At 40.9% G+C, this 23663-nt stretch overlaps 1 protein-coding gene across 50 annotated transcripts in view; it reads left to right on the top strand.

Annotated features, from left to right (window-relative positions):
- Positions 1-23663, top strand: part of NEB (nebulin) — a 232153-nt gene that overhangs the window by 163527 nt on the left and 44963 nt on the right. For all 50 annotated transcript variants that reach the window (XM_057317597.1, XM_057317600.1, XM_057317623.1 and 47 more), the window contains 17 exons: positions 2438-2545; positions 4208-4321; positions 4619-4816; positions 5124-5228; positions 5883-5987; positions 7091-7198; positions 8289-8396; positions 9286-9393; positions 10487-10591; positions 10689-10793; positions 11423-11521; positions 11871-11981; positions 19107-19211; positions 19856-19960; positions 20425-20529; positions 23186-23290; positions 23452-23556. In XM_057317597.1, the coding sequence (XP_057173580.1) occupies positions 2438-2545; positions 4208-4321; positions 4619-4816; positions 5124-5228; positions 5883-5987; positions 7091-7198; positions 8289-8396; positions 9286-9393; positions 10487-10591; positions 10689-10793; positions 11423-11521; positions 11871-11981; positions 19107-19211; positions 19856-19960; positions 20425-20529; positions 23186-23290; positions 23452-23556 (1899 nt within the window). The remainder of the gene's footprint in view (positions 1-2437; positions 2546-4207; positions 4322-4618; positions 4817-5123; positions 5229-5882; positions 5988-7090; positions 7199-8288; positions 8397-9285; positions 9394-10486; positions 10592-10688; positions 10794-11422; positions 11522-11870; positions 11982-19106; positions 19212-19855; positions 19961-20424; positions 20530-23185; positions 23291-23451; positions 23557-23663) is intronic.

The raw sequence follows: 23663 nt of genomic DNA, 5'->3' as shown, positions 1-23663 counted from the left end.
TCATATGATGTTTTCTCGTGATTAGATCGAGAGAGTACATTTTTGGCCAGCATAACACAAAAGCGATGTGCTTCCCTCAGGCATCAGAGCAGTTGGTACCGATGTCAGTAACTTGTGCTGTTGAACTTGATGACTTGGATAGGTTGCTGTCGGCTGAGCTTTTCCACTGTAAAGTTACTATTTTTCCCTTTGTTATTAATAAATTTCATGGAGGAGATACTTTGGAACTATGCAGATACCTTGTTTCTCCTCAAACATTCTCTCACATATTTTAGCATCCAATGATGGATCTTGCACAAAGCAGTTATTGCTGTGGAACGTGCCTGTTGGTGATTTTCTGTTTCCTTCGTCCTTTCCATATGTATTAACTGGAATTCTTCTGTAAGAAACAACTCTTCCTTCCTACCATTTGGGTTTTTTTATTTGTATCAGTATGGACTCATGTGGGATGTAGTCTAATACTGTTATTTATCTTGTTGCCCAAATTATTTCACCTTTGACCATTGGGAGCTCTTTCAGGGTGGCTCCTATAAGACCTTCACATACTCTGTCCTTGGTTTGAGCACTTCCTCACTTTCTGGCACCACAAGATGCTCACCTTGTATTTTCCCTGTTCCAGACCCACCTCTCCAAGGAGCCCTGGTTTATATATTAAAGAATAGCATTTCAAAACCAAGATCTAAGCACTAGGTGTGCCCATTCCTACTGAGGTGTCTTTGCTGCTAGGACCCTTATGTGGACTGAGCTTAGAAATATATGTATGTATACTAACCCATGTATGCGTACATATCTGTATTCGTTTGTATATTTACCTAATTATACTGTGTTTTTAACCATGAGTTCCTACTGATGCTTTCAATATAATTCAACACCACAGAGCTCATTCTAGACTTCTGCTTCTTATTTTTTCCAACATGTGACTTTTTCTTTTCCCAGAAAGCCTGGCTCTCATTACCTATGATACGTTTACTTATTTGTTCAACTCTTATAGGCACATAAAGTGTTTTCAGAATTGCTAACCCATATTCCTGTGAGAAACAAATTTACTAACTAGAGTACAGTATTTTGTATAGTTATTTTTGTCTATAGCATAACCAGTCAAAAAGCCATTTTTCCAAAATAACTTAGTTGTTTTCTTCCTCACTTCAGCGTGGTCTTGTTATGCATCTGTAACACAATTAGGTTTATTTGTTACAATTTGTATTCCATTTTAGTCCCCTCCCCATTATGGTTGATTCTATGTTTTAATTTACATACAGTAAATTTTACTTTGTGGTATATAGTACTACGGCGCTTTTTTTTTTTTTAAAGATTTTATTTATTTGAGAGAGAGAGAAAACATAAGCAGGGGAAGGAGCAGAGGGAGAAGTAGGCTCCCAGCCTAGCAGGGAGCCTGATGGGGTGCTCGAGCCCAGGACCCTGGGATCATGACCTGAGCCAAAGGCAGATGCTTAACTGACTGAGCCACCCAGGCGCCCGTAGTACTATGGCTTTTAACGAATGCAAAGAGTCATGTATTCGCCATCACAGGGGAGATACAGAAAACCTCTCTATCACCTCAAATTTTCCCTCTTGCTTCCCTTCTCTCCCTTGACATCCACTGAAGTATCTTCTGCACCTGTTTAAACAAAGCAAATTTTCAAAAACCTTTCCGGAGTATCATGTAAATGAAATTATGAAGTATGTAGCCATGAGGTCTGACTTCTTTCTCTTAGCAAAATGCATGTATGTACTACACACATTGCTGTAGAAACCAGTAGTTTATTGTTTTTATTGCAGAGTGGTATTCCACTGGGTGAACGTACCACAGTTGTTTTATCCATTCACGGTTGAAGGAGATCTGAGTTGTTTCTAGTTTTTAACAATTACGAATAGAGCAGTTATATACATTTGAGTATAAGTTTTTGTGTAGATGTAAGTTTTCGTTTCTCTTGAGTAAATGAATACCTAGGAGTAGAAATATTTTTTGAGCTCCCACTAGCTACAAAAAAGTAGGAAAGGATAAATAGATTTTAAGTTAGTAGTTTTCATCCTTCAGGATTTCCTAGATCTATGGGGAATGAACATGGCATCAAAAACTTTGCTTTATATTATGTACAGTGAATGTCACTCTTTGTGGTATATGGTACTGTGGCTTTACAAATGCATAGTCATGCAGTCACCACTGTAGTCAAGATATAGAGAAGTTCTTTATCACCCCATGATAACTGCCAAACTGTGATAAGTACCATGGTAGAGAACAAAATAATGGACTGTGAAATTATGGTCATGGCATTGAACGTGTTATTCACTGAGGGGTACTTGGATCCTACCGAGTACGAAGATTGGGGGTTGTTAAGGAGTGTCTGAAAAAGGCAGATGCAGGAAAGATCCCCTTCTCAAGAGCCAACCAGAATGCATTTTTCTGTATTCACAAGATGGTTTTTAACCCCTGCAGAACCTGTACAAGGAGGCTTGGGATAGAGTGAAAGCCACCAGCTACATCCTGCCTACCAACACCATGTCCCTGAAGCATGCCAGGAACCAGAAGCATCTGGCCAGCAACGTAAGTGACGTGCAGACGTGATAGCCTCCCACCCGCCCTCTGCCCTCCCCAGTCCTCTGCTCCTGGAGTTCTTCTGGCCAATTCGCATGTTAGCTATAATTATGTGATTATGTATATCATAAAAGAAAATCCTAAATTACATGAGCTATTTAGATACAGTATTAAGTCTTTGAACTTTATGCCTCTTATGAATCCTTTATGCCTAAAATGTTCTTAAGTAAAGCCTTTTATTGTAAAATCCCCTATAATCTTCATTGCAGTCCTAATAAGCCAGTTCCCTTTCAGAAACATAACTTCTTTTAGAGACATTTACCTCTTAATTGTGAACATTTTACATAGCATTTTAGATCAGTGTTTCTCAAACATTTTTTTTATACCATGACCCACAGAAATTTATTTTATATTGCAAGTCCACACACACGTGCGCGCGCACACACACACACACACACACACGAGCTGGTGTTTACGTGAGCTCCCTCTGACATAATGTTTTACAGAAGACTACGTACTGCTACACTAAAGTCAATACAGCCTCATCATTTCAACTCGGTTCTAGTCATTTAAATGCTAGTGATCCAGTAAATTGATTTCACTGACTTCTAATGGGCCTAGGGATGTATATTTAGGAAAAGACTTTGTTAGACAATATATGGAGTTAATTTCATTTTTACCTGGAGGAAAAACTAATGTATGTGATCTTGCCCAGACCCAAGTCTGTTTGGAGGACTGCCAACAGACTAGCCCAAAGGAGCAAACTTCATTTGGGAAGAAAGGTCTTGTATATAGAATTTAGAAAGCCCAGCAGAGGTTTTCTCCTTTAGTCATAAAAGTAGTTATAGAAGCAGAATTTTCAGCAACTTGGTTTTGGAACAAGATGGGACACAGAGAAATTTTTTAAAAGAATTTCAATAGTAGTTTTGAAAAAACAGTGCCTTTGAATACTATCTTCTTTATAACTGAAGAATGGTTTAGATGTAAGGAGCATATGAACTAATATTCTGGAAAATTCTGTTGAGAGTTTTACTTGGTTTCCAGTCAACAAAGGGCTTCGCTGCAATTTTGACACAAATCTTTCTCTTTCTTTCTTTCGTTCTTTCGTTCTTTCGTTCTTTCTTTCTTTTCTTAACTAAGATGTGGTTCTCTGAGTAATGAGAATTGTTATTTTATCATGGGCTAGGAGTTTGGATCTTAGTCTCTGTAAGGGCCTTCACTCCTAGTTCATGCAATCATGGAGCCTTAATTCATAGGCAATATGGCTTAAGAAGCAAAAGTTGGTTTCCCCATAGACATTGGTTACAGCGTATTTTTGGAAAACCTTGTAAAAACTGAAATTCAAGGAGTTTGTCTCTGAAACATCAGGCTTGTCAATTACTAAAAACAAAGAAATTCCTGAGCACATTTCTAAAACAGTAACTTAAATTGTATAGCTCTCTACAGTCTAGACAGGACTATCAGACATAGATTAGTTCTTGGGATAACCCTGTGGCAGGCACTCATGGCACACCTGTATGTCTGGGCACAGATGAGGAGACCCACAGACGTGGTGACCCCGAGTTGGCTGGATCTCGGAGCTGGGCCCTTCTTATTAAGTCTGCTACTCTTTAACAACATAGATCCATTACCCTCCAAAACGTTTTCTTCCTTTGTACTTTGTCTCTATAGATCAAATACCGAGAAGAATATGAAAAGTTCAAAGCTCTTTATACTTTACCAAAAAGCGTTGAGGATGATCCAAACACAGCACGCTGCCTCAGAGTCGGCAAGTTTAACATTGATGTAAGTAATCCCGGAGGCCTGACTTCAAGGCCGAGTCATGTAGCCCTCGGTCATAAATCAGAACACTCTCCAGTAATGCACAGGGCACTGACTGTGCCTATGTGAAGAAGCCAAGCGTTATTTCAGCACATGCTGCTTACCCCACCCCCATGAATCTGTAGAATGTGTCAGAAAATTCCAGATCCTGATGGCTGTAAGTTGTTTACCCTGGCTTCTGCAGGGCATAAGAGAGGCGTTTATTGCCATGGTACCTTGCGCAATTCCCTGCGTAACTGGCATGTCACTTTCTCTTCATAGCGCCTCTACAGGTCAGTGTATGAAAAGAACAAGATGAAAATCCACACCGTGCCTGACATGGTAGAGATGGTTACCGCTAAGGATTCTCAGAAGAAAGTCAGTGAGATTGATTACCGCCTCCACCTCCACGAGTGGATTTGCCACCCTGACTTACAAGTCAACAGCCACGTCCGGAAAGTCACGGATCAGATCAGCGACGTAAGCCCACTGCTCATGCAGGTCCCCCGCCCCGGCCCCGCACACCCATCCTGAAGAGAAGCAGACTCACCCGAGTCTTCACCCCAGCCTTCTTCCAGTGTTGCTTTCCTCTGCACCCATGGGTCTGTCCCTGGAAGCTGAGCTCTGTGGGTCACTGTTTTCACGACACCCTCGGTCGGCCTCACTGCATGATGCCTTTTGATGTTCATTCCATAAAGTCATCCTGGGTCCAGGGGTTGTCCATGTCTTTGGTGTTAAAGTAAATTTTTTATTTTTCTGATTACGTCTATCCGCGTCAATCCTTTAGATTGTATACAAGGATGACCTCAACTGGCTAAAAGGCATCGGCTGCTACATCTGGGACACCCCTGAAATTCTTCACGCCAAGCATGCTTATGATCTGCGGGACGATGTGAGTTTGCCTGGTTTTTTGGCTTGTTTTTGTTTTTTTTTTAATTTAAGTGTATTTCCTTTTCTACATAGTCTAAGTCAAAGGGAGAGTTATGGACATTGTCACAGACCAGCTATGTCGTAAGTGGTGTTGAGGATGGCTGAGCTGGAGAAAGATGCTAGGAGCAAAGAATGGCCATTCGCAGGAATGTGTGTGGCTTTCCTATTAAACAATGCAGTCAGGCTGTTCTGTTGTCCTCTCGTGGAGAAGGGACCCCTGGCTCTTCTCTCTACATTTGGACTATTTCAGATATATTGAGCACATAATTCCCACATTAGGAAAATCTCATTTGTGAGGTGTTTGTGATGCTAGAGACAGGATCTATTTATAAAGAGAGAATTTGCTAAGCAAATTAACACTGTAATCAAGATTTCAGTTAAAAAGCTTAAATGATTCTAGCCTGCTAGGAGGCTGCTAGAAGGCTCTGGAAGCTCCATAGGACTATAAGCATTAATTATGCAGATTATCATAAAATTCAAATGCCTCCTGGTCGATTGAATAAGTGCTAATGGAAAGTAAATGTCATGAGTGAAAAGCAACCAAGCCCTCTGTGAAAGCAGCAGTTTCTCATACAGGGAACCGTCTAACACAGGCTTATTTTATTCCTCTCGGCAGATCAAGTACAAATCTCATGCGCAGAAGACAAGGAATGACTACAAGTTGGTCACTGATACTCCAGTCTACGTGCAGGCTGTCAAAAGCGGGAAACAACTAAGTGATGTACGTGCCCGCGGGGAAGTAGTGTGGACAGTAATAAAGACGGGCCGCCACTCAAGCAGAGTGGGGAAAAAAAAAGTGTCCTTTTCTAACTGGGAGACCAGAGTTAGTGCCTTAGAAAGTACTTAACGATTCTGCTCTTGTCTCCTAAAACCCGGTGTGTTCAATCAGTTCCCAGGGTGGAGGTGTCAGCGGTCTCACTCCATGAACTACTCAGTGTTTTAGAGCTTTTTGCTTTAAAGTTGCATTTGGTATCCTTGTGTCAGGAGCAACAGTTCTGTCTCACTGCAGAAACCTTCTACTACGTGAGAGCTAACGGTGGTAGAGCGAGGAGGCAGCGGGCTCTGACGTGAGCGATGCGGGTGGAGTCCAGCCTCTCCCGCAGGTCCTCCAGGAGGCTCGGGCGGAGCCCGTCCGTGTGAGGCTCCGCGTGCTTCCGTGGGCGCCGACCGCATTATGTCCACTGTCACGTCTGACGCCGAGCAGGCAGAACCAGCACGAAGCTGCTCTTTTTTTTTTTTTTTTAACTAACCCTGCAGGTTAATAAGTAAACAGTAAATCCTACCAGTGAGTTAGAATGCTAAAACCTATTATTTTTCTTTAAAGATTTTATTTATTTATTTGACAGAGAGAGAGACAGCCAGCAAGAGAGGGAACAGAAGCAGGGGGAGTGGGAGAGGAGGAAGCAGGCTCCCAGTGGATCGGGGAGCCCGATGCGGGGCTCGATCCCAGGACCCCAGGATCACACCCTGAGCTGAAGGCAGACCCTTAACGACTGAGCCACCCAGGCGCCCCTAAAACCTATTATTTTGAAACTTACTTTGAAAGTGGTGGAATACCCACTCTTTCTCTTATCTGCTGCCTGAGACATGTCTTCCCGTCTCTCTCAGTGTGGGGTCTACACTCTGGTTGTGATCCTATTGATAAGACACAACAATAGATCAGACAGAGTTCTCTTGGGCAATTCCCTGTATAATTGGCATGTTAACATGGGAAGCAGGCTACTTTTTTTTTTTTTAAGAGAGACTTGGATTTCTATTTATGTTGCTTCTTTCCAACAATGCTGCTGCAGTAAGCCAACTGACTCCTCTTCTGTCTGCACACAGGCTGTCTACCACCATGACTATGTGCACAGCATCAGAGGCAAAGTGGCTCCAACGACGAAAACTGTGGATCTGGAGCGAGCCCTTCATGCATACAAGCTCCAGAGTGAGGTGAGCAGTGAGAAGCCTACACGGTGCCCAGCAGAAATCCAAGAGGCAGCCTGCAAGGGCCGGGCTGTCCGCTTCCGTAGAAACCGCCTTGGCCTGGGCATTTTCTCAGCCTGACCTTGTCGATTGTAAATGCTATTCCGTTCACATGAGTTAAAAAGACAAAGAAAACACTGAAACCATATAGTCTGTCTCCCCTCTCGGCTGGCAGGATCCTGACACCGAGCAAGCAGTGGGCATTTTTAGAGCAGCGTTTACAAAAGACAATGAAGGAAGCCAGCCTACTGTCTCAGCCTCAAAAACCTAAAACCAAGATGACAAAGACAAGGCATATAATCACAAAAGACTACTAATAATAAGAGCGAGAGCTAGAAATTTCTGCTGGAATTCAGAAGAGAAGGAAACTGGATTCCACTCACGTATTTCATATCCCTATTCTGTGTTACCTGGTCATGCTACTTTGGCCTCAGCCTTTCATGTTAGTCTCCTATCTTGAATGTTAAAAGTAATTTGGTTTGAATTTGGTTTTTCATATTTCAAATACTATTCCTACTCCTGGAGCTCCCCCAAAAGACAGACTATTTAAGGTTACAGTCAGGAACTCCTTTTCCCCTTCTGCCAGGGATAGAGTATCCTGACCTCTTGCCAGCCTGACATCAAGACACTATGTTTATGGGGAGGATGGGATTCCAGAGATGTGCCTTACAGTTATGACTCTGTCAGGGATTGGTGATGAAGTGAATATTACCAGAGGTGGGGGTTAATGGCAGAGGCAGCCCTGACTACCTGTTTTCTCTACGTTTCCCATTTTCTTGCTAGACACCATGTGACTAACTGGGCATATGTTCAAAACATAGAAGAATTATTTCCTATGAGCCCCTTCACTCATCATTCTCTTTTTCAAAAACAATTGGTTAAGAGTAATGTAATTCATTGCCTGACTCTTAGAACTTCCTTAATTTCTTCCTGAAATCGGTCTAGTGAACATAAGAACGTGAAGCATCTAATTGAAAACATAGCGCGGCTGCGTGTGACTTGTTGACTTAGTTACTTGATGTCGGTGTGGTTTACGCGCTCTTCCTCCTCCTGGCAGGGTCTGTATCGAGATGCTGGCCGGCGCTCTCTGCCTACTGGATATAGGCTTCCAGGAGACACCCCGCACTTCAAACATGCCAAAGACACCCGATACATGAGCAGTTATGTGAGTGGTCTCCTCCTCAGTAAGATGGGGTCTGAAGTGGGAGAGGGCACTGATATTCATGAATAGCCTCTCTAATGCCTAGTCACACCCCGAAGGTTCAATGTGTTATAATGACGGGACTAGAGACGGGGAGACAGTGTGTCTCCTAGGGGTGCTGTGGAATTGCAATCTGGCAGTGCTGTGTAGCCCAGTGGGTTAGCATAGGACTTTTGTGGGATTGTATCTGTGTGAGTCATTTACCTTGGCTTAGGACTCATGGCTGTCGTGCTGCCTCTCCTTCTGTTGGCGTTAGCACTGATGCGTCCTGAACTATTCCAAGCCATATACTGGAAATGGAGCTTCAGAAACGCATGCCGATGTGTGGCCATAGTGTTATCTTCAAGATAGAACATCACTGTGCATTCCTGTGAAGAAGAAAGGACTTCTTGCCTAGCTGCTGGCCAGGCAGGGTCCAAGAGCCAGGGGGCCCAAAAATATGGTGTCCAAAGCAGAGAGTTGCAGATTTAATCAGCTCATGTGTCATTTTTAAAAAATCAGTCTATAAAGCCATTCATCAGTCTCAAAAGTAGTCTCTCATTTCTTCTTTGCATCTCCTAACTTCCTAGTTGTACTGGGACAAAAAATATATGTTTTTTTTCTTGTATTTTTCATACCTGCCTATAAACAGATTTATCTAGGCAACACTGAATTTTATTCCTTTCTGGACCTGGCTTAATTAGCCAACAAAATAATTTTCATGGTTTAGATTACTATTGAAATTTTGTCAGTGACTTTTCCTTATACTTAATCCTAGAGGGTAATTTTCAAATGAAAGCAACAACTCCTTTCTATTTGAGAAATGTAAAGCTGCTTACCCATCAGCGAGCTTATTTCTACTTTGCTTTTCCAGTTCAAATACAAAGAAGTTTATGAACACTTCAAGGCAAATGGATATACGCTTGGCCCCAAAGACGTTCCATTTGTCCACGTCCGGAGGGTCAACGATGTTACCAGTGAGGTACTGTGAATGTTGATTCTGTGGGGGAAACACTGAGTTTCAAAGACCATGGCTCTGAAATAAGTCAATCAGTAAAGACATATGGTCATATGTGGAATTTAAGAAACAAAACAGGATTACTGGGGAAGAGGGGAAAAAATAAAACAAGACAAAATCATAGAGGGAGACAAACCATAAAAGACTCTTAATCATAGGAAACGAACAGAGTTGCTGGAGGGGAGGGGGTTGGCATATGGGGTAACTGGGTGATGGACATTAAGGAGGCACATGATGTAATGAGCACTGGGTATTATATAAGACTGATGAATCACTGACCTCTACCTCTGAAACTAATACACTATGTTAATTAATTGAATTTAAATTTTAAAAAAATTAAAAAGACCATGGCTTTGTTTGAAATGTATTAAGAGTTTACTATATCTTAGTTATAAATTTATACATCAACAAGGTGTAAGAGGGTCCTTTTAGTTACCATTTTGATACTTTTTTTTTTTAAAGATTTTATTTATTAATTCGACAGAGATAGAGACAGCCAGTGAGAGAGGGAACACAAGTAGGGGGAGTGGGAGAGGAAGAAGCAGGCTAGTAGCAGAGGAGCCTGTTGTGGGGCTCGATCCCATAATGCGAGATCACGCCCTGAGCCGAAGGCAGATGCTTAACTGCTCTGCCACCCAGGCGCCCCACCATTTTGATACTCTTATCCATTGGCAACATTTTTCTGTATTTGGTAATGCCATTATAGAGACCTACTTCATAGATTATAATGCAAATTAATTCCTTTTTTGACATTTGTATTTAAAAACTTTAATACATTTGCATTTTAGTCTGACTCATGACCCTGGTTTTCTATCTAAATGATTGGTTTGTATATCTGATCCTATCCAATCATCTGATAGAATGTGGAAGTCTTTGTGCTCAGAGTTCTTCTCCTAAATAAAATAAATACCATTTTCTCTTTTTTCCTAATCTCACTTTCTTTATCCTTAATTGCCCCCTCATGGCTCTTTATGTAGAATATTTGGTTGTTGATTAGTCAACAGATGCCCTCATCTTCCTACACTAAATACCTGGAATGCTTTTTCTTCCAATGTAGAGATTGTATCGACAATTGTATCACAAACTGAAAGACAAGATTCACACAACTCCCGACACACCTGAAATCCGCCAAGTCAAGAAGACACAAGAGGCTGTCAGTGAGGTGGGTATTTTCTTAGGAGAGAGGGCAGGCTGTGGAACCCAGGGAGGAATGTCAACCATTTGGTCTCTGATGTGTGTGTTTCTGGGCATTTTTTTAGTTGATCTACAAATCAGACTTCTTCAGGATGCAAGGCCACATGATCTCAATGCCATTCACACCCCAAGTGATCCATTGCCGCTACGTGGGAGACATCACCAGTGATGTAAGCCTCTCATGGGGTCTTTCTGAAACGTTCTTACCAAGAGGCTGTCTGCATTTAAGCCAGCCAGTTGTCTTTGAACATCCTTCTGCATTGAGTACTTCTAAACTGAGTATACAACTTGGAGGTGAAATTGTGTGGAAGCAGGACCCCACATTTCTCCAGCTATGGAAATAGTAGTAAGAGGACCACTTGGGAATTATAAGAATTGCTGACCACCATTCTACATTCAACACTGAATCATTACCAGCTCCTCACTCTGCATGGCCTCTGTCCTGGGTCCTGTTTAGTATCCTTCTTCTGCTCATCTCCACTCCCATCTCCTTTAACAACTTCCTCCTGCCATTTCTTTTCTCCTTAAGTGTTTCCTTCTTCTAAAAGACCATTCCATTCAATCTATGATTTCCTCCCATCAATATAATAATAAGAAACAGCAGTGTTCTCCTCAGCTTCAGATTAGAGATTAAATTTTAAAACCTGTTATTCATTTGGACGCAAGCAAACTAAGAAAACAGTAGGTGTGTTCAACCAAAAAGAAAAATATTTCAGTATGAAAGTGTCACTACTCTGTCTTACTTGTTCCTGGTTTATATTTACTCATGGCCAGCTATATTTCTGTTTCTGCCACACAGATTAAATATAAAGAGGACTTGCGGATCCTCAGGGGGCTGGGCTGCTTCCTGTATGACACTCCCGACATGGTCCGCTCCCGACACCTGCGCAAGCTATGGGTGAGTGCACACCTTCGCAGCACGGAGCTACCCCGGCACAGCTCCACACATCCCGTCACCAGCCGCAAGGTGCCGGACAGAAAGAATCTTTGCCTGCAGCTGCTTTTAAGGGGAAATTTACCATTAACCAACTTGAACAAGTTGTGACCCCCTTAAGGTGATACGTGCCTCTGTGAAAAGTGATGACATCAGTGAAACGACAGTCATCTTTGTTGGGATGGGAAGACATCCGGGGTTCATGACAGGCCTGCTCAGGTCACACATGCCAGCCCTGTGAAAGACAGTGTGTGACCACGGCATGCAATTCCTTAAATGATCAATTAACTCCTGTTTCCATTGTGTTTTTAAGTCTAACTACCTGTACACTGATAAGGCAAGGAAGATGCGAGACAAGTACAAAGTGGTGCTCGACACTCCAGAATACAGAAAAGTGCAGGAACTGAAGACACATCTGAGCGAGGTAAGGATGCTGAACCTGTCACTACAAGTGACTTGTTCCTCTGGTGACTGTTTTTCAGTCAAAAAATCTCCCCTCTGCCTTTAATGACGGAATGGCTGCCATGTCTAAGCAAGTTAGTTGACCTCATTTTGCCTCAGTTTACTTATTTTGTCCCCTTTTGAAAGGATGAGGATGTCGATACTTGACTACCTGTGACTAGAGTTGCTGAGAGTCGACACGATTTCATAAATTGGAAAGGCCTTCTGTCTTACGCTACCGTTGTAGTCTCCAAACTGAATTAATGTTAAAACTCTCCTTAATTCCTGCTGTCAGAAACCCTAATCCTGGCAGTGCCATCGGAAAAGTCTTTAATGGCTCCCTGCTCTGCTGCCCACTCAACAAATCCTAAACCACTGTGCTTCATTTTCAGTTGGCCCTGAGGCTTCTGATTTATCGCAGCTAATTGTGTATAGATCTCATGCTCTCACCTACACTCTTGCTTCCTTTTGAGGGGTGGACCCCATCTTGTTTAGATGCGTATCCCTTACGCTGTGATAGATGTCCATGTTTGCCAGTGACTAAATGTGCTTTGTAAAGGTAAGGGCATTCCACAAATGTGAACGGTCTTTCTTACCATGGGCGAGTTGGCCATTCTCACTCAACTTCATTTTGTCTTATGGCCTCATCACACTTCATCAAGCCAAGCCACACATTGGCTGTCAGGCCACTTCATTGACTCCCAGCTTTCAGTGGTTCTCATGGCTGCTAATTAGGAATCATTTATGCGCTTAGACGTAGAGATGTCCTGGCAAACCAAATGTTGCCCTCACTGGGGGTCGTGCGGCTTCCTAAACTAGTCAGCTAGAAGCAGAGGATGATTAATTCTTTAGCTTGTACAAATGCTATGTCGAGCCCCTTTGCTTTGCTGAAAGCTTATGTGTCTTCTGTCTCAGCAAAGCTATGTGTCTCCACACTGGCTGTGTGTCAGAATCACCTGGGAAATACTTCTGAACTACCCGAGTGGACTCCGACTCCCCAGCCTCACACCAGACTTTCTGATTCTCTCTGTGTCTGGGCATCTGCATGCTTTTAGCTGCTCCATAATGATTCTGACATGCAGCCAGTGTTGGAAACCACTGCTTTAAGTATCACATCTGTCCTCCAGCTGCCACATAAGAAAACATCATATGGCAACTTAACGTGCTTACTGGTGTCTCTAAGATACCTTTATTTCTCTTGGCTGTGTGGATTCAAAATTATCTAAAACTTTAAGTTCCCCTCTTCCCAATCCCTATTGGGATTCTCTGTGTGTTATGCATCAACATTGAGGAAGAAGAATAGCTAGTCTACAGGCATTCATTTTCTCCCACACTTGCCTCCCCGGAAGAATGACAGGAGCTTGATAAAATATTGATCCACTTCTTCTATTTTTTTGAAAGATTTTGAGAAAGATTGGTATTCATTCTTTGAAGGTTTGGTAGAATTCACCAGTGAAGTCTTCTGATCTTGGATTTTTATTTGTTGAGAGGTTTTTAATTATTGATTCAATCTCCTTACTAGTAATTGGTCTGTTCAGATTTTCTCTTTCATCATTATTCAGTGTTAGCATGTTGTATGCTTCCAGGAATTTATCTGTTTCTTCCAGATTGTCCAATTTGTTTAGCACATAATTGTTTATAGTAGTCTCCTTGATACTTTGTATTTCTGTGGTATCAGTTATAACATCTCTTTTATTTCTGATTTTGAGTTCTCACTTTTTCTTGATGAGTCTAGCTAAAGGTTTGTCAACTTTGTTTATCTTTTTAAGAACCAGCTTTCATTGACCTTTTCTATTATATTTTTAATTTGTATTTTCTTAGTTTGTATTTCTTCCCTGATCTTTATTTCCTTCTTTCCACTAACTGTTCTTTTTCAAGTTCCTTGAGGTATAAAGTTAGGTTTTTTGTTTGAGACTTTTCTTGTTTCTTGAGGTAGGCATTTTTATGAACTTTCCCCTTAGAACTGTATCCCATGAGTTTTGGTATGTTATATATTCATTGGTCTCAAGATTTTTTTTTAATTTCTCTTTTGATTTCTTCTTTGACCCATTGTTGTTCAGTATCATACTATTTAATCTCCACATATTTGTGAATTTTCCAATTTTCTTCATGTAATTAATTTCTAGTTTTATACCATTGTGGTTTGAAAAGATGAGTGATATGATTTCAGTCCTCTTTAATTTATTGAGGCTTGTTTTATGGCCTAACATGCAATCTATCTTGGAAAATGTTCTGTGCACTTGAAAAGAATATGTATTCTGTTGCTTTTGGATGGAATGTTCTGTAAATATCTGGTCTACTCTATCATTTAAGGCCAATGCTTCCATATTGATTTTCTGTCTGGATATTCTATACATTGATGTAGGTGGGGTACTAAAGTCCACAACTATTATTGTATTGCTATTTCTCTGTTTAGGTCTGCTAGTATTTGCTTTATATATATCTAGGTGCTCCTAGGTTGTGTGCATATTTACAAATATTATATCTTTTTGTTAGATTGGCCCCTTTATCATTATCTAATGCCCATCTTTGTCTCTTATTAGTCTTTAAAGACTAACATAATATAATAAAAAATCATTATAAAAAAAACTGACCACATTAAAAATAAATAAATTAAAAAAATAAAGTCTGTTTTGCCTCATGTAAGTGTAGCTACGCCACCTTTCTCTCGGTTTCCATTTACATGCAATATCTTTTTCTATCCCTTCACTTTCAGTCTCTGTGTGTCCTTACATATAATGTGAGTCTCTTGTAAGCAGTATACAGATAGGTCTTATTTTTTATTTTATTTTTCTAAAGATTTATTCACCTATTTGAGAGAGAGAGAGAGAGAGAGGAAGCACGAGTGGGGGGGGGGGGGCAGAGGGAGAGGGAGAATCTCAACCAAGACTCCATGCCAAGCACAAAGCCTGACACAGGACTTGCCACAACCCCAAGATCATGACTTGAGCTGAAACCAAGAGTCAGACACGTAACCAACTGTGCCACCCAGGTGCCCCAGTAGGTTTTGTTTTTTAATTCATTTGGCCACTCTATGTCTTTTGATTGGAGAATGTAGTCCATTTAGATTTAGATTAATTATTGATATGTATGTGTTAATTGCCATTTTGTTCATTGTTTTCTGGCTGTTTTTATAGTCCCTCTCTCTTCCTTTCTTCTTCTTTTGCTCTCTTCCTTTGTGGTTTGATGATTTCTTTTAGTGGGGTGCTTATATTTCTTTCTTTTTATCTTTTTTATATTTCCTGTCAGTTTTTGCTTTACCGTTACCATGAAGCAACTTGTAACAACTTGTATCTATGTAAGTCCATAACAACTTAAGTTTGATCCCATTGTAAAGGTCAGCATTACCCACCCCCCCACTATGTTTTATGTTTTTAATGTCCCATTTTACATGTTTTTGTCTTGTGTATCTCTTACCTAATTGTAATCATAGTTATTTTTACCACTTTTGTCTTTTAATCTTCATACTAGTTTTATGTGATTAATTCACTCCTTTTACTGTATATTTACCTTTCCAGTGAGATTTACTTTTCATATGTGTTCTTATCACTAATTAGCACCCTTTCTTTTCAACTTAAAAAAAATCTCTTTAACATCTCTGGTAAGGCTGCTTTAATGGTGATGAACTCCTTTAGCTTTTGCTTGTCTAGAAAACTCTATCTCTCCTTCACTTCTGAATGATAACTTTGCCAAGTAGAGTATTATTGGTCAGAAGTTTTTTTCTTTCAGCATTGGAATATATTGTGCCACTCCCTGTGGTCGGCAGTTTCTGCTGAAAAATCTGCTGATACGCTTATGGGAAGAGGAGGGGTTCCAATGTATGTAACAAGTTGTTTTTCTCTTGCTGCTTTTAATAGTTTCTTCTTGTCTTTAACTTTTGACATTTTAATTATTATGTGTCTTTGTATGGGTTTCCTTGGGTTCCTCTAATTTGGAACTCTCTGGGATTCTTGGATCTGGATGTCTGTTTTCTTCCCCAAGTTAGGGAAATTAATATTTCAGCCATTATTTTTTCAAATAAGATTTCTGTCCATTTCTCTCTTTTCCTTCTGGAAGCCCTGTGATACAAATGTTAGTCTATTTGATGCTTTCCCACAAGTCCGTAAGGCTATCTTCACTTTTTTTTCATTTTCTCTTTTTGCTGCTCTGGTTAGGTGAGCCCCACTGCCTTGTCTTCAAGTTGACTGATCCTTTCTTCTGCTTTATCTAGTCTGCTGTTGAACCCCTCATGTGTATTTTTCAGTTCGGTTATTGTATTCTTCAGCTCTTCTGTTTGATACTCTTATATTTTCCATCTTTTTATTAACATTCTCACAGTGTTCATTCATTCTTTGCAGTTTCGTGAACATCTCTATGACTGTTAAACTCTTTATCAAGTAAACTATCTCCATTTTATTAAGGTTTTTTTCTGAGTTTTATCTTGTTCTTTCATTTTGTAACATATTCCTCTGTTTCTTCATTTTTGCTTGACTTTCTGTGTTAATTTCTATACAATAAATAAAACAACTACCTTTCCCATTCTTGAAGGAATGGCCTCATGTAAGAGGTGAAACTTGTCACTCAACCCTGTCTCATCTCTTGGTTGTCTGTCAAACCTTTATGCTTGTGCAAGTAGACTATTATATTTTTAATAGCTCCCAGTAGTTGAGGATGTGCCAAGACCATGTAGTGTCCCAAAGGGGAGGATCTCAGCACCTAGATTTAGGCTGGCTGGAAGCCAACCCTCGCAGGCATCAGCTTTTAAATGTATGCAAATACATACAGTCCTAAGGGACTGCAAGCATACAAACAACAGCCCCAAGCAGATGAGCTACATTTTGTTTCAACTCATGCCTGTATGTATTTTATATTTAAAGAAATAGACATGCACCTACATAGGTATATACATATTATTTCCTATATTTTGTCTGTTCAACTGGCATTTATATCTATGATTGGAATTTATTTGCTATCTATTTGTACTTCCTAGTTTGCTTCATTGTATTAAACTCCCTCAACATTTATCAGAGGACTACTGTTTTTCATATCTTTTATCCAAGTACAAGGTGATAAAAGAATGATGGAACTGGGGGCGCCTGGATGGCTCAGTCATTAAATGTCTGCCTTCGGCTCAGGGCGTGATCCCAGAGTCCTGGGATCAAGCCCCACATCAGGCTCCTCCACTGGGAGCCTGCTTCTTCCTCTCCCACTCCCCCTGCCTGTGTTCCCTCTCTTGCTGGCTGTCTCTCTCTGTCAAATAAATAAATAAAAATCTTAAAAAAAAAAAAAAAAGAATGATAGAACTGAGCCCCTGCATTCCATGGGCCCGTAATCTGTGAGGAGAAACAAACATCAATATGATGAGTGATATCGTATAGGAATAATCAAGACAGTGTGGACTCTAGGAGCTTTCCAGGCAGATAAGAGGAGGAAGAACATTCTAAGTGGAAAGGCAGTATATGAAAATGGCCATGATGAGTTCTTAAAATTCGAAATAGTTTCAAGTAGCGTAAAGGGAGTATGGAAGAATGTTGGGAGATGAGACTAGAAACATAGGATAGAAGCCAGCTCATGAAGACTCTGGGGTGCTATCTTAATATTGGACTTGATGAAAAATCGTTGAAGAATTATTTCTGAGTATTGAGATATGATTAGATCTGAGCTTTAAGAAAATCTCCTTCTTGAAGAGCCTGGGTGGCTTAGTCGTTAAGCATCTGCCTTCAGCTCAAGTCATGATCCCAGCTTTCTGGGATCAAGCCCTGCATTGGGCTCCCTGCTCAGCAGGAAGCCTGCTTCTCCCTCTCCCACTCCCTGCTTGTGTTCCCTCTCTCGCTGCCTCTCTCTCTGGCAAATAAGATCTTTAAAAAACAAAAAGAAAGAAAATCTCCTTCTTGGACTTGTGGAAGATGAATGAGCCATGCAGAGTGGTCCAGTGGAGGACCTAGGAAGGTGTTTTAGGAGCCTCTTGAGGATGTGTAGAGAAGAAATGATACAGGAGGCCAAGCTAGGGCAGTGTCTGTGAGAAAGGAGAAGGTGGATCAGACTTTAAGGCTATCAAAAAGTTAGGAGCCCAGAATTCATGACCATTTGTTATGGGAATGAGGGAGAAGTCTAGGATGAGTCCCCAGGTTTCTGGCCTGCATGACTGGGAGATCAAGGAGTCATTTAACAAAGTAGAAAAAATAAATGAAAAAGCAGATTTGGGCTGGAGATGGAGATAATATAAAGAATTCTGCATTGAACATGGTAAGTTCAGAACATTGTTGAAAATGTGGGTCTGACTTAGGAGAAACACTGGATATATAGATTTGGAAATCCTCAACCTCAAATTGGTGATTGAGTCATACAAACAGATGAGGTTACCCAAGGAGAATGCATAGGGTGAAAGAGGCCAACCCTGACTCCAGCCAGTGGTAGCCTTTGGGGAAGGGCAGAACCATAGAAGGAAGCTGAGGAGTGCCTAGCAAGATGGGAGGCCACGTAGGGGAGAGTGTCAGAATGGGAGGCAGAGAAGAACATTTTCAGGAATGAAACTGCTGTGCAGTTTCAGTAGCTACAGAGAACCATTCTTGTGTATTTGGCAGTTGTAAAGGTTTTGGTAGTCTTCATGAGAGTGACTTCGTTGGTGTGGTTGGGTGGAAGCCACACTGTTGCCTTGAGAAAGTAATCAAAAGAGAGAAAAAGAAGAAATACATAGTCTGCTTGGTTGTGAAAGGTAGAAACAAGGTCGTTGGTAGAGACTGGAAAGGCTTAGTGAAGGAAGGGACTGGAATTTGTTTTCAGATGAAGGGAGAAGCCTGGAGAAACAGGAAGGTTGAAGATATAGAGAGGGAGGATATATTTGCTGGCACAGGCTCCTAGAATGGGACAGGTGAGAACAGGACCAAGAACTCAGGAGGAGGCTGAAATCTTGGACTGGCTACAGAATGTCTCTTATTTTGATAAAAGGGAAAAAGAAAAAGAGGGCTGGGGAGGTAAATAAATTATTGGTTTATTGGACAGAAACTGAGACTGTTGCAGTGGGACAGGCCCTGGTTTCTTTATGAAGTAAGCACTAAAGGCATCTTTCAGCAGAGAACATGATATGTCAATGAAGCAGAAATAATGGTAATGACTCTTTTATGTCCAGCTGGTGTACAGAGCTGCAGGCAAAAAGCAGAAGTCAATCTTCACCTCAGTTCCTGATACTCCTGATCTTTTAAGAGCCAAGCGAGGGCAGAAGCTTCAGAGTCAGGTGAGATTCATAAACAGAGATTCCTAAACCCGCAGCCGGCATCACGAGGTGGTTGGGTATGGCTGCCCGCTCCAGCTCAGTAACACACTCTCACACCTGTTTGTCCTTGATGCAGCCTCATGGCCCTTATCTTCTAGTAGTGTTCTTTGGGGCCATCATAACCGTGGTTATGTTGTACATAAGCAATATCATGTCTATTTTTCTAAGTTGTGTGTACAGTTTTCATCATTGGATGAATGGTCTGTAGACCAAACTGCTTGATTCGTTCTGTAGGACTTATCTATTGTTCATGATAAATGAAACCACGTTTTATGCATTCAGACAAAAATTGGGGGGAAATGTGTCAAGGGCTTTGTCAGAATCCTCTCATTCTTCCATCAGCATTCTTTTATCACATGGTTTTAGATCGGGCCATACTCAACAGTAAGGGTATTAGGTAACTAGTGTATGTATGCATGCTTCCAAATGTGGAACACAGAAAGAAACAAATGAACAGAAATACATATGATAAATGAAAAACCAGGACGACAACAAGTAGACACGACCCTCCCATTGAAGAGTTAGAAATGAATGAAAATGAATGAATACTAGATAATAAATGTTTTATCTCTATAACATCTGATCCCTCTTCTTTAATCATTTAGTATCTGTATGTTGAACTTGCCACCAAAGAGAGACCCCATCATCACGCTGGAAACCAGACCAAAGCCTTGAAGCACGCTAAAGACGTAAAGGACCTGGTCAGTGAGGTAAGTCGGGAATTTGGCATCAAGATGCACTGGGTTAAAGAAAAAGCCCTTGGGCGCCTGGGTGGCTCAATTGGTTAAGCAGCTGGCTCTTGATTTCAGCTCAAGTCATGATCTCAAGGTCGTGGGATCGAGCCTCACATCGGGCTCCACACTTAGCAGGGAGTCTGCTTAAGATTCTCTCTGTCCCTCTCCCTCTGGCCTTCCCTTCTCACACTTTCTCTCTCTTAGAATAAATAAATCATTAAAAAAAAATCTTTCCTTAAAACCTTCCCTTGCTGCCTCTGATCAGAGAGCTCATTTCTATAATTATGCTCAGCAGCGTCAAACACAGAAGCTAAAGCTATTCTCTAATCAAGCCCGATACATTATGTCCCTGGGCTGGATCTGTGACATGGTTGTGAATTGGGAGGGATGAAATTTAAGTTAATTTCAGTTTGTCTCTTTTTTCTATCTTTATTTCTTAGAACAAGTACAAGATTCAATATGAAAAAATGAAGGACAAGTACACCCCCGTTCCGGACACGCCAATCCTCATCAGAGCCAAGAGGGCTTATTGGAACGCCAGTGATGTACGCATATTTTCTTCTTGCTTCTGCTGTGATAGGGACAGCTGAGGTTGCACTACCTAAGACACAGAAGATATTACAGTCCTCCGTAATTCAAAGACCTGGTCCGCAGCATGGATCATGAGAACAACAACAACAACAACAACACTGAAACAACAAAAGGCACAAACAGTATCAGTCAGGCACAGTAGCTAAGAATAATGCTGGGAGATACTAAAAGCCTGTTGTTTTTCTTGTTGATCTTCTTAACAAATTATGACCCTTTCTTATAATTCTTTGGTAGCATTTGCTAGGAATACTTAACAAATAATTGTTGCTTATCCATAAAGTCATGGTCTTGGAGTCAGCCAAATGTGGTTCAAATCTTGTTGCTGTCACTTGCCCATTATATGACTCTATATAATTTACTTAATTTCTCTAAGACTCTGCTTTCTGGTATGTGGAATGAGGATAAGAACTGTGATAATGAAGTTAGACAAAACAAGGTAATGTATATAACATTCCTGGCACGGTGCTGGCCTCTTGTTAACATGAAGAAAATGTTTGTTCCCTTTCTTCTTTTGACCACCTCAATCGTGAGAATGACACATTTGTTAGAATTAGGAGGGGCAGACTTTCATTTCCCATACCACATGATCAAGGACACAACTGGCTTTTAGTGGTAATGAGATTACCTGTTAATAAAGATATGAAATTAACTCAGGGTAGATAACCAGTTCTTACCAGTTTCGTTTCTCAGAGCCCACCTGCAGATGCATTGCACCCATTACCAGAACCAGAATCCCTGGAGGACTGGGCATAATGGGACTTCAACTCAGCCCAAAGCTCGAGCAACCCCATGGCCCCTCAATTTAAGAATACTGTTCTAAATTATCATATGGTTTCTCTCATCTATGGAACATAAGAACTAGGAAGATCAGTAGGAGAAGAAAGGGATAAAGAAAGGGGGGATAATCAGAAGGGGGAATGAAGCATGAGAGACTATGGACTCTGAGAAACAAACTGAGGGCTTCAGAGGGGAGGGGGGTGGGGGAATGCAATAGGCTGGTGATGGGTATTAAGGAGGGCACATATTGCATGGTGCACTGGGTGCTATGCGCAACTAATGAATCATCGAACTTTACATCAAAAACCAGGGATGTACTGTATGATGACTAACATAATAAAAAAATATTATTATAAAAAAAAAGAATACTGTTCTAGGATTTCAGGGCATCTTAAAGTCATTACAGTGATAAAACTGAAACAGTATCTCAGTTCCATAATTTCGTCAACAGTTTTCATTTGGAGCTGAAAGGAGTCTTCTACTTGGACGAGCACCTTGTCCCCTGACCCTATGAGATATCGTAGGTCCCCACCCCTCACCACCACCACCGCCCCCCCCCCCCCGGTGTATAGGGGCATGAGATCCAATGGCCTGATAGAAATGGGCTGAGCACAGAGTGCTGGCATCTCCTGGTCGTTAGCACGCTCTTCACTAAATGTAAAATGCCCATGGGTGCTGCTCAGCGCTACAGCATACCAACATACCGAGGCACCGGTTGTACACTCTCAGGGCCCAGGGGCAGACCATTTTGCCTAAAATATAAGCTGAGAAAGTTGTATACTACCCTAAAAATCTATCCCCTAGGGTATTTTTAGTCTTCTTGTGACATCCCCATCTTTATCACTTCAAGGCTACTGTTGAATATTAACTTGAACCACGCCTACTCTATATCACCCCTCTCTGAGAGTGGTCGCATGGTGAAATTGGCCCCTAGGACTCATGATGCCCCAATGGACAGCCCCACCCCTAGGCCTTTCTCATACCAATGCTGATAACTCTAACCTTTAAAATAGTGCAGTGTAACAAGGATGGTATCTGGCATTGAGTTTGGCTTTTCTACAGTAGCAATCCCCCCAAGTGGAGTTAAGCAATTTTATGAGATTATTCATGTGAAAACTTAAGTTACAATGTCAGAGAAATGACACCTTTAATTATGTGTTTGTTCAGCTACCCAAAAAGACTTGAGGTTGAAAAAATATTGCTCAGAGAAATACTCATCTTGTGGAAATGGGATGAATCTTCTGTGATATTCTTAGGTTAAGGTCAGAGATGGTATCTCTTGAAATACCACAAAGATCAAGATTATAAAGTAAGATTTCAGGACTGCCTCGTGGAGAAGGCATTTTGATAGTAGGAGTTGGAAACTAAATCTTTCTCCTCTTTCCATGTACATTAATAAGTCTTAGGCTCAACAAGGTTGTTTGCTTTTTCCCTTCCCAATTAGCTTTTTGTTTGTTTGCTTGTTTTAGATTTAAATAAACTTCTTATTTTAAGCAGTTTTAAATTTACAGAATAGTTGCAAAGATAAGACAGAGTTCCCGTATACCCTACATCCTTTCCCCCTACTGTTAATACCTTACATTACCATGGTACGTTTGTCACAATGAGTGAATCCATATTGATACATCATTATTAAATTAAACTCTATTCAGATTTCACTAGTTTTCTCCTAATGTCCTTCTCTTCCAGGATGTGAAAATGAGCTTTTTAATCTCTCCTAAATTTATTCATGGGAAAACCTAAGACACAAGACTCAAGAGAGATCAAGCTTAAAAGAACTCAATTATTTAACTTGGTGGTTTTTCACGATCTATGTGCTTTTTCTCTTTCCAGTTACGCTACAAAGAAACATTTCAAAAGACCAAAGGAAGATACCACACTGTGAAGGATGCTCTGGACATTGTTTATCATCGTAAAGTCACAGATGACATTAGTAAAGTATGTCCTTATGTATTTCTATTTTGTGGGCTGAATAACCTACCATCTTTTCTTTTCTTTTCTAAGTATTCTCCCTTTCTTAAAACTCTCTAGAGAAATGTAGACTTTTTTATATTAAAGTTGGGTAAGACTTCATAGCTGTCTTTGTGTTTTTACCACAGGTGAAATACAAGGAGAACTACATGAGTCAGTTGGGAATCTGGTTGTCCATTCCTGACCGCCCAGAGCATTTTCACCATCGGGCAGTTACCGATGCAGTCAGTGATGTGAGTCTCAAAACTTTCTGTTTTCGCATATGAATTCATTTTCCCATGTGACTTATGAACTCAAACACTGCATAAAAACTGATGAAACACTTGGCTCAGTTTTAGAT

This window comes from Ursus arctos, unplaced genomic scaffold (genome assembly GCF_023065955.2).
Source record: "Ursus arctos isolate Adak ecotype North America unplaced genomic scaffold, UrsArc2.0 scaffold_1, whole genome shotgun sequence".
In the NCBI taxonomy this organism is placed as follows: Eukaryota; Metazoa; Chordata; class Mammalia; order Carnivora; family Ursidae; genus Ursus; species Ursus arctos.
The sequence above is the reverse complement of the archived record's forward strand: the minus strand, read 5'-3'. Positions and strand labels throughout refer to the sequence as shown.